General features: G+C 37.8%; 1 protein-coding gene across 10 annotated transcripts in view; it reads right to left on the bottom strand.

Annotated features, from left to right (window-relative positions):
• rhea (Talin_middle and talin-RS domain-containing protein rhea) overlaps positions 1-16,004 on the bottom strand; it is a 639,718-nt gene that overhangs the window by 71,168 nt on the left and 552,546 nt on the right. For all 10 annotated transcript variants that reach the window (XM_071689886.1, XM_071689881.1, XM_071689879.1 and 7 more), the window contains one exon: positions 6,805-6,930. In XM_071689886.1, the coding sequence (XP_071545987.1) occupies positions 6,805-6,930 (126 nt within the window). The remainder of the gene's footprint in view (positions 1-6,804; positions 6,931-16,004) is intronic.

Here is a 16,004-nt window from a genome sequence, read left to right on the forward strand (position 1 = left end):
TGGTTAAACTGTTCTTAGTTTACCTTTCACTAATCTACGTAAGTTCCCATTTACATATGATGATTCAAGGACATACAGTATTTCAGCACATTCATGCTCTATAAACTTACATCAAGTGTGTGAGATATAAAGCCTTCCAAAAAACTACGATACTTTTTGATTATGTCTTCTGCATAGCAAGATGACCTTTTAAGTATGACTTTCATACCTTACTCACAAAAAAATCTCTTCATACAGCATTCAGTCCTCTGGGGATCTTCATATGACGTAACTGTATTTTTCAAAGGTTTATTTACTGTAGCTATGTATAATGAACTATCTCTTCTCATACCTTCAATTACAATCACATTTTGCCATAACAAGCTTTCATCCTCGCACCATTCTAATGATTTCTTTACATTACATTCCCATACTTTCATCTTGTTCTAAATCTCAAACAATCCTACACACAGTGCCCATACCTACTACCTTGGACCTATAAAATTAAATGTATCATACCCAGTGCTGGCAGATCCACTATTTGTGACTTGATGAGGCATGCATAGCTCTAGGTTTTCATACTGAAAATCTAGAGTTGTTGAAGTAACTATACTGTCCTGGACAGAAAAATAGTGTTAGTAACTTGTAACTCTGAAGTACTCGTGAATATTCACATACTGGAAAGAAATACATTTTGCATGTTAGTAGTCAAGGACACCTAGCCTATAATTTCTGGTGCACATAGCCTTTACTTCACAACCAAATATCATAGCCAGGCAAAACTCTCAGTCAAGCATGCTTTGTTGCACACACTTAAACTTAAATTCCTCCCAATCCCAGAGCTCTCTGAGCATATATGTCTACTTTCAATTTCAACTTCCCTATTAATATCTTCATTACTCATACTTGCAAATAACTGAATGATACTCCACTGGATCTCCTCATCCCTCTGGGAACAAGAACATTGTTTTGACAGGCTATAGAGATGAGACAGCTGTACTAACAACATAGGCTTTTACAGGCCATTCCAAACAAATAAAAAATGGATGGATATATAGGATAGCTAAAGAACCTCAAATGGATTAGCAAATGGTATGAATAGAAATTACAGGTATACTTTGTTTCCTTAATCTAAATTCTGTCAATATCAATGACTTTAAAATGAAGCTGATATTTGTTATTTGGTAATACAATCTCCTTCTGACTCATGACAAATGCCCAAATAAATATTTGCAATATGAAGGTTTATAGCTGTGTTGCTCAGCAAAGTTAAACAGTGGAGGCTCATCTTATTTAGGTGTTTCCATGTAAGTTCTTTCCTTTTTTCATCACAGGTGAGAAGGGGGTACAAAAAAAAAAAGATTACCATCGGTGAATATGATCATACCATATGTACTTTAGCTATGGCATGAGAAAAACAGTGAAGCGTCACCTGCACCTGTGTTCTATTTCTCCATATATGACAACTTACCAAAAAGCTGTAATTAAAGATAATGGCAAAGATTAAATGTATGATAATAGAAAAAATACTACATCTGTATTTCAGGAATATTCATCATTCATTTACATAAGGGCTTATTTCTTCTACTTTCATCCACTGATCATCATCATTAACACCTACACATCAAAATCTACAAAGAAACTTCCCACACTGAAAATGAAGTGAGCCATGAGGAGAATTTCCTAAAACAAAGTAATCAACTACTACATAACTCCTGACATTCACAGAAAGCTAAGCATCTCACAATACAAAACAACTTAAGATCAAATGACTGCTAACCAAAAAGTTGAAACAATGTGCCTAACCTAATTTGGAAGAAAATGTGCCTTAAAACAAGAAACAGAAAACTATAGGAGCTGGTAGGATATGTTATTGTCAAATCTTAAAATGAGCATTCTGTCATTCATCTTCTCATAAACATTTTGTTGTTATACCTATCTACTTCATCTAAACTCAGTTTCCTCTACTTCATCTTAAATTCACACGCTCAATGCAGAATGCCTTTTCTAAGGACACAATATTTTATATTAGCAATTTTCATGTCTATATGATCAATTCCACTGTGTGTGGCAATCATGCCTAATCATGGTTCTTCCAATGGAAAAGAAGTAAATCTGAATTTGTTCATATGCAAGTAATTATCTGCCATCTCATATTCAAAATTCTTATCTCAGTTTGTGTACACCCAGCAATAGCAAGATTGTGTGAAACAAAATATCTAGATGAAACAATGTGAGATGCAGAACACAAGCATGTCTGAAGTTTATACGTTCTGAAATTTGAAAAAAATACATCTCGCTACAGAAGATGAAACCCTATGAGCAGCATTTAAGGTACTTACAGAGGCATCAAAACATGGCTTGACCCCCTAAATACAGTGTATCCATCGGGATTTCACTCATTCTGACCAATATAATATCTGTGAAGTCAGCTAATGCTCATTCCTATCGACCTACGACCCAAACAAAAATTTACCCTGACTTAAGGCAGAACTGGTACGGAGTTCAGGAAGCACATCCTGACTGCCAACATTAATGACTCACTATCTAAAGAAGTCTATGCCTCATGCCTATTACTGTCAGGACTCAATTTTTTTTTTTTTTTTTTGAAAATGATAGAAGAGAAGGATGGGATAGGAAAATATAGGGATACTCATAAAGCTCAGCTTCCAGTACTTTCATTCTAACCCACATTAATCTTGAACTCACCTCTTTACACTCTTTACAATGGTCACACACTCCTTCATCATTAGTGCCAACCTCTCCTTCACTTTATTCTCCCTTCTTTTCATCCTGGTCAAATTAATGCATATTCAGACACTCCAGCCTGAGATTTCAAGGACAATCCTAACTAGGATGTTTCTTCTGTTATTGTTTTTGGAAAGGATTAATACAAGAGGGGTTTCCATCCCCTCAACTCCTGCTCCTGTTCCTCATGTCATATGACATACGGGAGACATATGGGTAAAATTATTACTCTCCTATTCCCATCTCACCAAGATGGTACTGTGGATGGCTTGGCAGAAAAGGACAACCTAATGTGGTGAAGAGGGATGGATTAGGTCCTGCACATGTGTTTTTCAGATCTTGTCCAGCAAATAGCATCCTGTCCTGAAGGGACTCTAGTGCAAGTCTTTGACGTTATTCCATCCCAGGACTGCCGAAGCACATCTGCACACAATGCTAAATCCCATCAACAGAAAACAATAATAAGTTGCAACAGCAGTTCTAAGTGATACTGTTTCCACTGCAAATAAATTCTCTTAATAAAGCACCAATCAGAGCTCTAGGCAAGCAGAAACTGTTTGGACATGAACATCCAGGAACTCATCTTTATAAATATACATACTTTCAGTACAAGCACCTAATGAACAATAGGAAAAACACAACCCCACTCTCAGCAAACAAACTCAACCATTCCACAGAATGCCATCAAGACACTAAGGATCTCACAACTTAACACCAATGGCATTAAAATCAAATACACTAATCACTCAACCTCCTCCACGACCAAAACATACACATAACCTTCATCCAAGAAACTACACACACCCAGGTCCACTATTCCACAAATCTGTAATAACAGGACCTTAAGAGGAGCCAGACAACAATGACAAAGAGGACTCATAACCCTTATACATCACAACGTCCATTCACAAGTGAAAATCCAAAACTCTTCCGTAAATTCATCAAGAGTCAGTTGTTAGCAAGGGAGCAATTAATCAGGATAAGGGATTCTGGGGGAAAAACTGCACAGGATGATGTAAGGATAAGTGAGGAACTGAATAACAAGTTCAGAAGTGTTTTCACAGAAGACTCTATAGCCCTAACACCAATGAGATGGAATGAAGAAGAGGTTTTGGAATTATTGAGATCTAGAAAAAAATATCAATGGAATACTAAAAGTAATCGTGTCATACAAAGCTCATGGTCTTGATGAAATTCCACTGTATGTGCTTAGATGTGTACAGATGCACAAGGTAAACCACTTGAATTACTATTCAAGATTCCAATGGAGAGATAAAGTGCCAAGGGAATGGGAGAGGGCAAACATTATACCTATATATATATGAAAGCACACTGAATATAGACAGTGAACTACAGATTGATTTCAAAAACAAGTGTGGTGTGTAAGGTTCTGGAAAAGATTATTGGAAAGCATGCAGATGACAGTCTACAGAGGAGAAATTTCCAAAACAAAGACGGCATGATTTTAGGGAAAGTTCGAAAGTATCTAACTTCTTTGAGTTCTATGAGAGTGAGCAGTCCTGGATGAATGGGAAGGCTGGATAGACTGCTTGTATCTGGACTGAAAGAAAGCATATGACACTCTACCACATCGGAGGCTAATTAATAAGATGGATCACCAGGCAGGAATAAGGAGGGACACTACAATGATGGAAAGATTATTTCAGTGGGAGAGAACAATGGATATATGGCAGAGAAGCCTTTTCCAAAGTGGTTGAGGTGATCAGCAAAGTGCCACAGGGTTTTGTTCTGGTACCATTACTCTTCTACGTTAATGACTTGCCTGGAGGTATGGAATTCTACCTGAACATGTTTGCTAGTGATGCAAGGGTCACGAAGAAAGTTAAAATTGAGGAGGATTAAATCTGCTTAAAAGAACATCTAAACAGATTCCAAAGCTGGTCTGAAACTTGTATCATGAGATTCAATCCAAGCATAAGTAAAGTAATGAGGATGAGCCAAAATGAAAGACGGCTTAAATATGATAATGATCTAGAAGGATATAAGCTTCAGGATTGTGTGTGTGTGAGAAGGATTTGAGAGTCAACTATGTCCCTAACATGTAGCCAGAGTCCTTCATTACATGAGTGTAACATCCCCTCCCAGTAAAGTACAAATATGTAATTACAAGTATGTAATTAGACACCAATGAGAGTAAAAAACATATCACAAAAAATATCATACGAATATTCTTAAAATACAATCCACAAAAAATAACCACAATACTTGCTGCAGCATAATCAAAACTCATGTACCTCTCCTCATCATGTGAGCCCCCACATAAACTCCCCAATTATAGGATGTTACCAACACATCCAACACCTATTTCTGCAATGATTTCCATGCTAACCATCCTGTATGGCTCATCACTCACACCCAAGATCCCAGAAGTGAACAACTCATAAACCAACTGCATCCCTTTCACTCCAACTAATGCAACCAAACAATTAGACTTCAAACCCACCACTTACAAATGAGCATCCCAGCACAACCTACAAGGGATAATTGCAGCACAAAAACAGAAAGCTCCAGTGACCACTTTCCCATGTTGAAAACACTTTAACTAACCCATCAAACTCCTCCACTTAAAAAAAAATAAGGCAGGTAGGCAAGCAGTAACACAGCACATAAAATCTTAGCTTCAAGACTTCATTCTGCATAGTTTCACATCCCCATTTCATGTCATCTCAACTTCAACTACACTACCAATCAAGCCGGCAAACTGCTTAAACCAAAAGGATACAAAAAGCAATATAACTCAAATTTCTTCCCACACAGTGCAGACTTCACAAAACAAAGAGACAATGAGACAAACTACCCGCAAATCAACAGAGACCATAAACCAAATTCAAATTCTAAACATAACAAGCCTAATCACAGGAAGAGAAACAGCAAACTGGCACCCTACTTGACAAAAAAAATCTATGAAAACAACAAGCAATTCTGGCAAATAATAAACATAATTCAAACCTCCAAAATTATCCCAGCCCCCAGACATGAAACACTTCTAACCCAAAACAATAATCCCTCTCTCAACTAACACACAAAGCCATACTCATGAAACACTACTTAAAAATAACCCAAAAAACCACACCTCTAAACAATAAAGCCATGTAAAACCTATATAAAATTCACCCCAAAACAACTTCTCACCTTAACTTCAATACAGTAACATTCAAAAACAATAAAAACCTTAGAAAATTCCTACAACTGGCCCTGATAACACATTAAACTTACACATAAAACACTTCAGCCCAAATTCAATCTAAAAACTCAAAAAATATCTTCAGAACTAAATCTCCAACATCTAGAAGACTACCAACATAGTGCCCATCCTGAAACCCTCCAAACCCCTAGATTCCTTTCCTCAAAATGCCCTTTATATATATTACCACTGTCACTAATATCCAAACTCCTTGAAAACTAATTTACCACAAATTCATCCACATAGCATGGCTTTAGACCCAAACACTCCACTAACCCAATGCAGACAGAACTCACAAAACACTTCAACTCTGGGGATGGTTGTTGGTTAAGGAGCAATTTTTATCTACTATCCTTTATTTATGAAAATGGATATTTTCATTTCATCCACACTTATTCAGTCATTAAATTATGCATTTGTTCATATCTGACCTCCACAATCTCTTACTCTCTTTTCAAATACCTCATTTCTTTGTCACGTTTATGATTATACTGTTAAACATCCTTTTACTCTTATCACTGTTATAATCAACAATCAGTTGTATCAGTTTCTCAATACTCATTTTGTTACTCCTTTCCATAATTTTGTGATCTTAAATCTTAAAACTTTCCTAATACCCTAAATTTCATCGATATTTTCTTTTACTCCATTTTCACTTGACATTATGTATATCATTGGAAAAGCTCTTCTTACTGATTACGCCACTTCTCATCATAAGTAATAAATGTCAAGAAACAAGACAGTATTCTTGCTTCACAATATTACTTAATTTTTTTCTGTGAAAAATCTTGTTCCAATATCAATGCATTCTAGTCTTTTTCCATATACACTATTCATGAATAATGAAAAATAAATCAAATCAAAGTTCCTACCTTGGCAGACTCTTTTAGTGTAGTCATGGCAGGATCGTTGAGTGATTTGCCTGATGCAGCTTTTGTAGCATGAATCAAATCTCCAAGAGCCATGGCAACATCCTTGACTGCATTCAACAACATCACCTGAAGAAATAATTATATTAGCAAGTATATAAAAGTAATGAATACCCTCCTATCACTTATTTGGCACCTTCCACCAACATCTGTTTCTTTTTTTTTTTTTTTTATACTTTGTCGCTGTCTCCCGCATTTGCGAGGTAGCGCAAGGAAACAGACGAAAGAAATGGCCCCCCCCCATACACATGTACATACACACGTCCACACACGCAAATATACATACCTACACAGCTTTCCATGGTTTACCCCAGACGCTTCACATGCCTTGATTCAATCCACTGACAGCACGTCAACCCCTGAATACCACATCGCTCCAATTCACTCTATTCCTTGCCCTCCTTTCACCCTCCTGCATGTTCAGGCCCCGATCACACAAAATCTTTTTCACTCCATCTTTCCACCTCCAATTTGGTCTCCCTCTTCTCCTCGTTCCCTCCACCTCCGACACATATATCCTCTTGGTCAATCTTTCCTCACTCATTCTCTCCATGTGCCCAAACCATTTCAAAACACCCTCTTCTGCTCTCTCAACCACGCTCTTTTTATTTCCACACATCTCTCTTACCCTTACGTTACTTACTCGATCAAACCACCTCACACCACACATTTTCCTCAAACATCTCATTTCCAGCACGTCCATCCTCCTGCGCACAACTCTATCCACAGCCCACGCCTCGCAACCATACAACATTGTTGGAACCACTATTCCTTCAAACATACCCATTTTTGCTTTCCGAGATAATGTTCTCGACTTCCACACATTTTTCAAGGCTCCCAAAATTTTCGCCCCCTCCCCCACCCTATGATCCACTTCCACTTCCATGGTTCCATCCGCTGACAGATCCACTCCCAGATATCTAAAACACTTCACTTCCTCCAGTTTTTCTCCATTCAAACATCTGTTACATTTTTTTAAATAATCATGCTGAAGAGTAACAAAACTATGAATACACATAATTTAAATTTGGAAGTGTAAAATCTGATGACATTTTAACACAGGTCCTTTTAATGAAATTATTTTGTATGTGTCTCTCATCTACTCACCAGTTCCCTAATACAAAATCTTTATCGTCTTACTTCTGAATCATACAAGTCCATAACAAAAAGTATTCTTAATCACATAATTGTTCCGTACAACAAAACACAAAAAATTTATTTATCACACCTTTTACAATTCAAACTGCATTTACTAAACAAAGATTAGTAAACATGGTGAATCACAATCTCTGATTCTAGTGAGATCAGACATGATGATACGGGAAAGTTTCCTAAATACAGTCTAAGACTTTATGTTTAAAAGACCCTCTCTTCCTGAAAATCTATATTTCTCTAGTCAATTTCTTTGTAATTCAAGTCCTACATCATCAGAACTTTACCATCTCTAGAAAATGTGTATCTAATACTTCGTCTGCCATCTGGATTGTTCATTCATTCTTTTCTCTAAATCACTACAATTGAGTAGCAGCCTCACAGAAGTGCCCAGATGAAAAATGTACATCATTTGAGAAAATGTGTGTAAAGATACATAGCCCTCATACTGAACTGTACTAGATGCCTGAAAACCTGTTTTCATAAAATCTTCCAATTCCTTTACAGATTTTTGCAATATGTCAAGAAACAGAGGGCTGAATTTTTCAACAAATAACACTATTAAATTTTCATGATAATAAGAAGCCTCCAATATGTTAGCCATCAATAATTTGAGGGATGTTAATTATCAGCCCCACTATCCACTTCATTTTTGCATTCATTCTTCCTGATATGTACTCATTGAGTGAGCCATCCATTCTGTATTTGATTTGTGCAGAATTATCCAAAGTTGAACTAAAGGAAAATTAAATACCAAAACTAGCATTTCTGTCATTTCTTGAGGGTCAGCTATACACCAATCAGGTCAGATGAGAGGAAGAAAGCGTGAATGTCATAAGTTACATGAGATGCTTTTGGTTATGGACCGAAAAGTTTTATCAATAGAAGACGAAGTCAAATCAGCACACTTTCTTTTTACATATGTGTGCTTGACTTTAAGAAGAACTGCTTTCAAGTGATTCCAAGCTTAAATCACTTTAAGAAGAACTGCTTTCAAGTGATTCCAAGCTTAAATCACTTTAAGAAGAACTGCTTTCAAGTGATTCCAAGCTTAAATCACTTTAAGAACTGCTTTCAAGCGATTCCAAGCATAAATCACAATGGAATGGGATTCATGGGAAAGGAAGTTTTTCATGGCCTGACACACTCTGTCCCTACTGCAACAGTCATCAAAGCAAAAGCAATCAACCCATGATTAGGGGAAGAAAGATTTAGAAATTAGAAGGAATGTATGACTCCATCTCAACCCAAAAACCTCTGTCATACATTCAGCACAGCAAGAGACATCCCAGCAAGCAAAACAATACCTATCACTGGAAAAGTCAGTAAAAGGCAAGTAAAGATGACTGCTGAGTGCTCCCAGAGCACCAAAGTTGGAATTCCAAGGAGAGACTGAGAGTGGGTGTGTCCAATGAGAAGTAACAGATGCAAAGGTTCTGGTCAAAGGGCCCTATGTGGAAGAGATAATGTATTTACAATGGGAAGGTTCAGAAGTAAAAAAAAAATAAAAGTGTGGTGGTAGAGTGCTTATGATTGTCAGAAGCTCAAGTTGGGTGTTTTATTATTTGCTGTACATCATTAAAGAGGAAATAAGAAAGCCCTAGCTCCTGCAGGATCATGCTAGACAAAGCCTAACCAATCTTTGTGGTGAACCCTATATACAAGATTTCAGCACATGGATGTGAAGAGAAGAATGTTTCATAGCATGAAATCAAATAGTTGAAAAGTTGTACAAAGTTGGGGAAATTGAGGGGGAAATGTACAAAACATAAATGCAAAGTCATGGACAGCAGAGAAGTTCTGAGTCAGATGCCTTCAAGTTCAAATTGAGGGACTCAAGATCCATAAGATGAGCAACGAGACTTTTGTACTGGTACAACACCGATTTTCCAGCACTCTTGGTTCCAAAGCCTTTTTGGATTAACCATTTTGCTTAACCAACCATGGTCATGTAATAAAATTTCATCAATACACCTCTAACCCAGGAATTATACATCTCCCATGTGTCTAAAGTATACCATGGACTGCTAGAAATTTAAATTAAACAAATATTAAATGCTTAAGCACCCTAAGATGGTAAGTCTGTCCTTAGATTGTTTGAATCTAGTGGCGTATCTAGGGTATGGCAGGTAGGGCAGGTGCCCTTGGCGCCACTTGAAGGGGGCGCCAGTGGCATAATGGTGTCCTGGATCTAGACAATGATTTGGATCTTAAAGATTTTGATTTTCTTGACCATGAAAACATATTTTTGGCATTTGGAATCACACTGATATCATTATCCGTTCAACGGTTATTAACAAAAATTGATATTTTCGTAATGGCCTCCTGGATCCAGACAATGACTCAGATCACTCTCAAAATCTAATCATTAGCCCTTGTGTCATTTCTGACTTTCCCTGAAAATTTCATCAAAATTGGTTCACAACTTTTGTTGAAAGTTGCTCACAAACAAAAAATGCCAGTAAAAACATAATCACCTTCGTGGTTTGCAGACCGCTTTTCTCCGCAAACTTTATTCATGGAAATTCCATGAAGCTTCTTGAATCTTTGAAGCCATCCTTTACTATAGTCATGCTCATGTTGTAATTTAAGTTCTCTATGGAACAACTTAGCCTAGTCCCTTATCATGTTACCTGACAAGTCCACTCCATCACTCCAACACTGTCAAGACCATTCCATCATCACTCGATCGTGCGCAGTACTCTTACCATCTTTCACAGTTTTTCTAATCGTCGTTTGCTTCTTGGAATCACTGTCTGCATAGAATTTCAATATTTTCTCCCTTTATATCATAAACAATTCTTTATATCATAAACAGTTGATGAACCAGTACTGTAGATCTCACACAGCTTATGCACCGAAACACCATGGTCCATTTTTTTCAACAGTTCTACTTTATCCTGGATCAATATGGACTGGTGTTTATGTTTGACACCATGACCGACGCTCTCACATGTCTCAAAAGCCATAGCTAGGATTAAATTTGAGCAAAAAAACTAAGAATCTCACAGAATTGAGGTATCACCACCAACGAGTGCAGTGTAAAGAATGTAAATAAGCACGCCCTACACACAACAACATTTGTGGCCGCCCAGTAAACTAGTCTGGTGGCAGATGTAATTTCAAATTATCTCATGTAATTTTGTCCGGACTAAATGAGGAGCCGAACCATCAGTTGCTGGAAAAGCGGTGGTGTACCTGTATTATAACATGCATAAACACCAGCCTTGGAGTGGAAATGATGGTGGAGATTAACCCTTTCACTGTGCGAGGGATGCTTCTGCCCCTGTAATGATTGCTGTGTTCATTGCAGCAGGGGATGTATATGCTTTTTTTTTCTGCTGGAGTGTATATATACACCCATTAACCCTACAAGGACTATAGCCACACTTGTAAGATTTTTTGAGTGGGCACAGCAGCTATACTTGTATAAGATGCCTTTTCCTACCCTCATTTAAACCAGATGGCATACTTTACCTGTATGCTGATGTGCCTTATGTCACAAGCAACTAAATCTAGCACAGAGAAAACCTAAAGAGTCATTTGAAAATAGGGTAATACTGTATGTCTGACTCAATGAGGACTCTAGTCATACGTATAACAGATGCCTTCTCTCATGGTCAATAAAACTGGAAAAAGTACTTTGTCAGTATGCAGAGATGCCTCATGTCCCATGACAAGTGTGCTTAGCATTGAGCAAGAACTCTAGAGTGCTAGTTATCGACACACCACAATGGAAGAAGGTATAGCCCTGGCATGCATACCAAACTTAATGTTTGTATCCTTGATACTTCCTGTTGACTGATAAGACTAATATATTTTTTGAATCTTTTGATAAACCTCAAAGGCATATTCATATGTCTTGAACCATGACATTATAGAGGGCACAGGTTTGTCTAAGTGGACAAAGACTTTTGTTAACCCTTTGGTTTTAAAGTTGCATGTGGTAGGGGAAGTTCCTGCCCTTTCCTCTTAGTGCTTTTCTGCCTCCAGCTGCATGAGTTTCTCATTAGTGAGATCCCTAGAATGTGATCCTAGCAACCCAGCTACATCTTTTGTGACTTCTTCAAAGCCAGAATTGTTGGCAAGAGTCATAATTGTCTGCTAGATGTGAGGCACTGTTTCTGTTTGTCTAAAATCTGTTACTGTGCACACATTTGGGCCATCACTTAACCCAAATACCATTCACTGTTACAGATGTGATTTCTTCCCATAGCATGGGATGTTCTCTACAGTATTCTTGATATTAGAACTTCTAAATTACTCCCTGACTGAAGGCTTACCTTCCCCATTTGTATTTCTTGATATCAAAACTTTTCCATCACTCCCTGACTGAAGGCTTACCTTCCCAACTTGTATCAACAAGGATTTGATGGAATGTCCTTAAGTAACATGTCTTGAGGGTGCCAATCCATGGGCTAAAGCAAGGAAGTAATATCTACAGGTAGGAACTACACCCTAACAATTGGATTCGACTCAATCAGGTGTTGAGGATGGCCTTGTGCACTGTCAAGAATAAGCAATGCTTAAATGACTAATTTCTACTGGTTTAGTAATGCTCCTAGCTGGACAGAAAAAGCCAATACACCATCCATGAAAAAACATTTTAGGTGGCTCAAGCCTTATTGTTAGAATGTCCAATCACAGGTAATGCTGACTTTATCACGCTCTTAATAGCCCTAGGATCTTTTAATGAAACAACAGCAAGGACTTGATTCTAAAATCTCTCTTAGCATTCCCTCCCAGAAGAAGTATCAAACGGTCTCAGGTTGCTGTGAAACTCAGAACATGCTTTAACAGAATAACCCGTGTCTCATCCATACTGAACACATGCTGAGATGTATAACCTCATTCTTTAATAATTTTCTTTGAATACTCTAGGTACCACTGTGTGCCTGCATATCAGCATTAGCAGCCTCCCCAGTCATACTGATGTTATAGAAATCACGGTACTTTTTGAACCTTTCATCATTAGCAGCCTCACCAGTCATACTGATGACATGGAAACCACGACACTTTTGAAACATCCCTTTGCCAATAGATACACAGCAACAGTGATGCAGCAGCTTGCCAAGTATTGAGTGGTCTAGCTAGTGGTGGTGGCAAACAAGCAGTCAGCTCTCAGTAGCAAAAATCTTTAAAATTTTCATTCTATAGTCACAATTTTTCCTATAGTCCTCTAATTTTTAAAATCCACAAATAGTTGATGATGCTTTCAATGCCCTACAAGATTATTTGTTGAAGCCCTGATTTTATAATCAAGTTGCTTTACAATTTCCATAAACTTTTTTCACCACAAAAATTATAAAAGTACCAATAGTGGTTCTAACAATGTTATATGGTTGCAAGGCGTGGGCTGTAGATAGAGTTGTGCGGAGGAGGGTGGATGTGTTGGACATGAGATGTTTTGAGGACAATATGCGGTGTGTGGTGGTTTGAGCGAGTAAGTAATGAAAGGGTAAGAGAGATGTGTGGTAATAAAAAGAGTGTGGTTGAGAGAGCAGAAGAGGGTGTTTTGAAATGGTTTGGTCACATGGAGAGAATGAGTGAGGAGGAAAGATTGACAAAGAGGATATATGTGTCAGAGGTGGAGGGAATGAGAAGTGGGAGACCAAATTGGAGGTGGAAAGATGAAGTGAAAATGATTTTGAGCGATCAGGGGCTGAACATGCAGGAGGGTGAAAGGCGTGCAAGGTATAGAGTGAATTGGAATGAAGCGGTGTACCAGGGTCGACGTGCTATCACTGGATTGAAACAGGGCATGTGAAGCATCTGGGGTAAACCATGGAAAGTTTTGTCGGGCCTGGATGTGGAAAGGGAGCTGTGGTTTCGGTGCATTACACATGACAGCTACAGACTGAGTGTGAACGAATGTGGCCTTCGTTGTCTTTTCCCAGTGCTACCTCGTGCGCATGCAGGGGGGAAGGGGTTGTCATTTCATGTGTGGCGGGGTGGTGATGGGAATGAATAAAGGCAGCAAGTATGAATTATGTACATGGGTATATATGTCTATGTCTGTGTATGTATATATATGTATACGTTGAAATGTATAGGTATGTATATGTGCGTGTGTGGACGTGTATGTATATATATGTGTATGTGGTTGGGTTGGGCCATTCTTTCCTCTGTTTCCTTGTGCTACCTCGCTAACGCAGGAGACAGCGACAAAGTATAATACTAACTACTTCATTCCCAATCTTTCTAACATTTACATATTCATGTGAAAATCCCTCAAAATTACAAATGAAGATATCCTCATTACGCATCACTGAAACACCATCAAAAACCTCTGTTTTTCTATGTTGCATTTAAGTGAGGTGAGGTTGGCTGAGCTAAGGAGAAAAGTTTTGTCTAGCCTAGTTTTATGAATACTTCAAGTTCTCTATACTCTGGCTCACAGTATACTACCAATGTAACACTATCCTGACATCTGACATCTTTTCTAAATGTTTCCTCCTTAGTTTCTTGGGGCCATAGATATTTCACACAGCTAGAAGGAGCTTTAAAGAAAGAAGAGGAATGCCACAGAGCCAAATTAGTTATAGAATTTATTCAGAATATGTTCTACAAAGATTTTACAAGAATACAAAAGATTATCATCACATTGGTGTTAGGAGGAAGTAACTGACCCCATGGATAGGTTTACCCTGTTATGGTATTGCTTATGTTGTCTTGATTCATTTTCACCATACATGACACACTCTTTTCTTTGTTTGTCAGATGTTCATGATTCAAACTTACACCTTATGAAATGTAATAAGAACTGTGTTTTATGTTCACTAGGAGCATTGTCAGTGTTTCTGTCTTTTTAAAAAGCAGTTCTTAGAAAGTGTTGGAAGTATATATAGCATTCAATTCAAATGTCAGGAAATATATATAATGGCCAAATAGGAAAGGAATAGGGATAGTCTTTGTCAAAACAAGTACAATTTTAGAAATGGGTCAAACCCTAAATCACTTTTCAGGCATGTGAGATATTACAATCATGCAAATGACTAGAACAGGGTTAAACTTTAAATAAATGTGCTGACAAAGTTGAAAGACTTACTGTGGAATCACATTATATAAAAAAAATTTCACTATGCTTCATGGTAAAATGCATATATCTGATGATATGTTAATACATTCGATTTACAATGTACCAAATATAAAATGAGAAATCGGAGAGAGTAATCCAAACTGAATTTGTATCATATCAGGTTTTGAACAGCATTCCTCAGATGCTGTTTGGTTTGGAGTACCTTTGCTCTTTAGGTAGTGGTGGGTAAGGTGAGAGCCTTCAGTGTGACTTTGATGGTTTTGGACAAAGCATATGACAGAGATGATAGAGATGTTCTGTGGAAGGTTTTACAAATATGTGGTGTGAGAGGGAAAGCTACTAAAAGCAGTGAAGAGTTTTACAGGTTGTACCTCTCTCATCCTGCATGTTTTGAATCTGCCACCATTAGTTATAAGTTTGTGGATCTGTCATCAGCGCAGCAATGTTAGCAGTGCTAAGGTGCCAAAATCTGTTTACGCTGCAACCGAGATAATTAACATTCCTGTTAATTTCTCATATTCAGTTGTACTTTCGCCCTTAGTATGTCATCCAAGAGACCAAGAGGTGCAGAAGATGGTGCTAGTAGTGCTAATCAGCATAAGCGTAAATCATCTATGCTTGAAAAGGTGAAGTTACTGAAAAAATTTGACAAAGGAACTTTTGCAAAGACTTTGTGAGAGAACTATGAGATTCGATCGTCAAATGTGTATGACTTAGGGGGTCAATTTCTGTTTTCTGGCATTTTCTGTGGTCTGGCAATGGCCAGGTCCCAAGGATACTAGATTATAGAGGTATAACCTATATCAAGAGAATAAAGTATGTGTGCTAATAGGAAGAACACTGGGTCTATGCAGGGGTATGTGATGTCACCCTGGCTGGAGTGGATGGTATTGCTGTTGAATATATCAAGAAAGGGGGTGATGGTATTCTTGATCAGTTGGTTAGAAGTTTC

The sequence above is a fragment of the Panulirus ornatus genome, chromosome 47 (assembly GCF_036320965.1).
Source record: "Panulirus ornatus isolate Po-2019 chromosome 47, ASM3632096v1, whole genome shotgun sequence".
Classification (NCBI taxonomy): domain Eukaryota; kingdom Metazoa; phylum Arthropoda; class Malacostraca; order Decapoda; family Palinuridae; genus Panulirus; species Panulirus ornatus.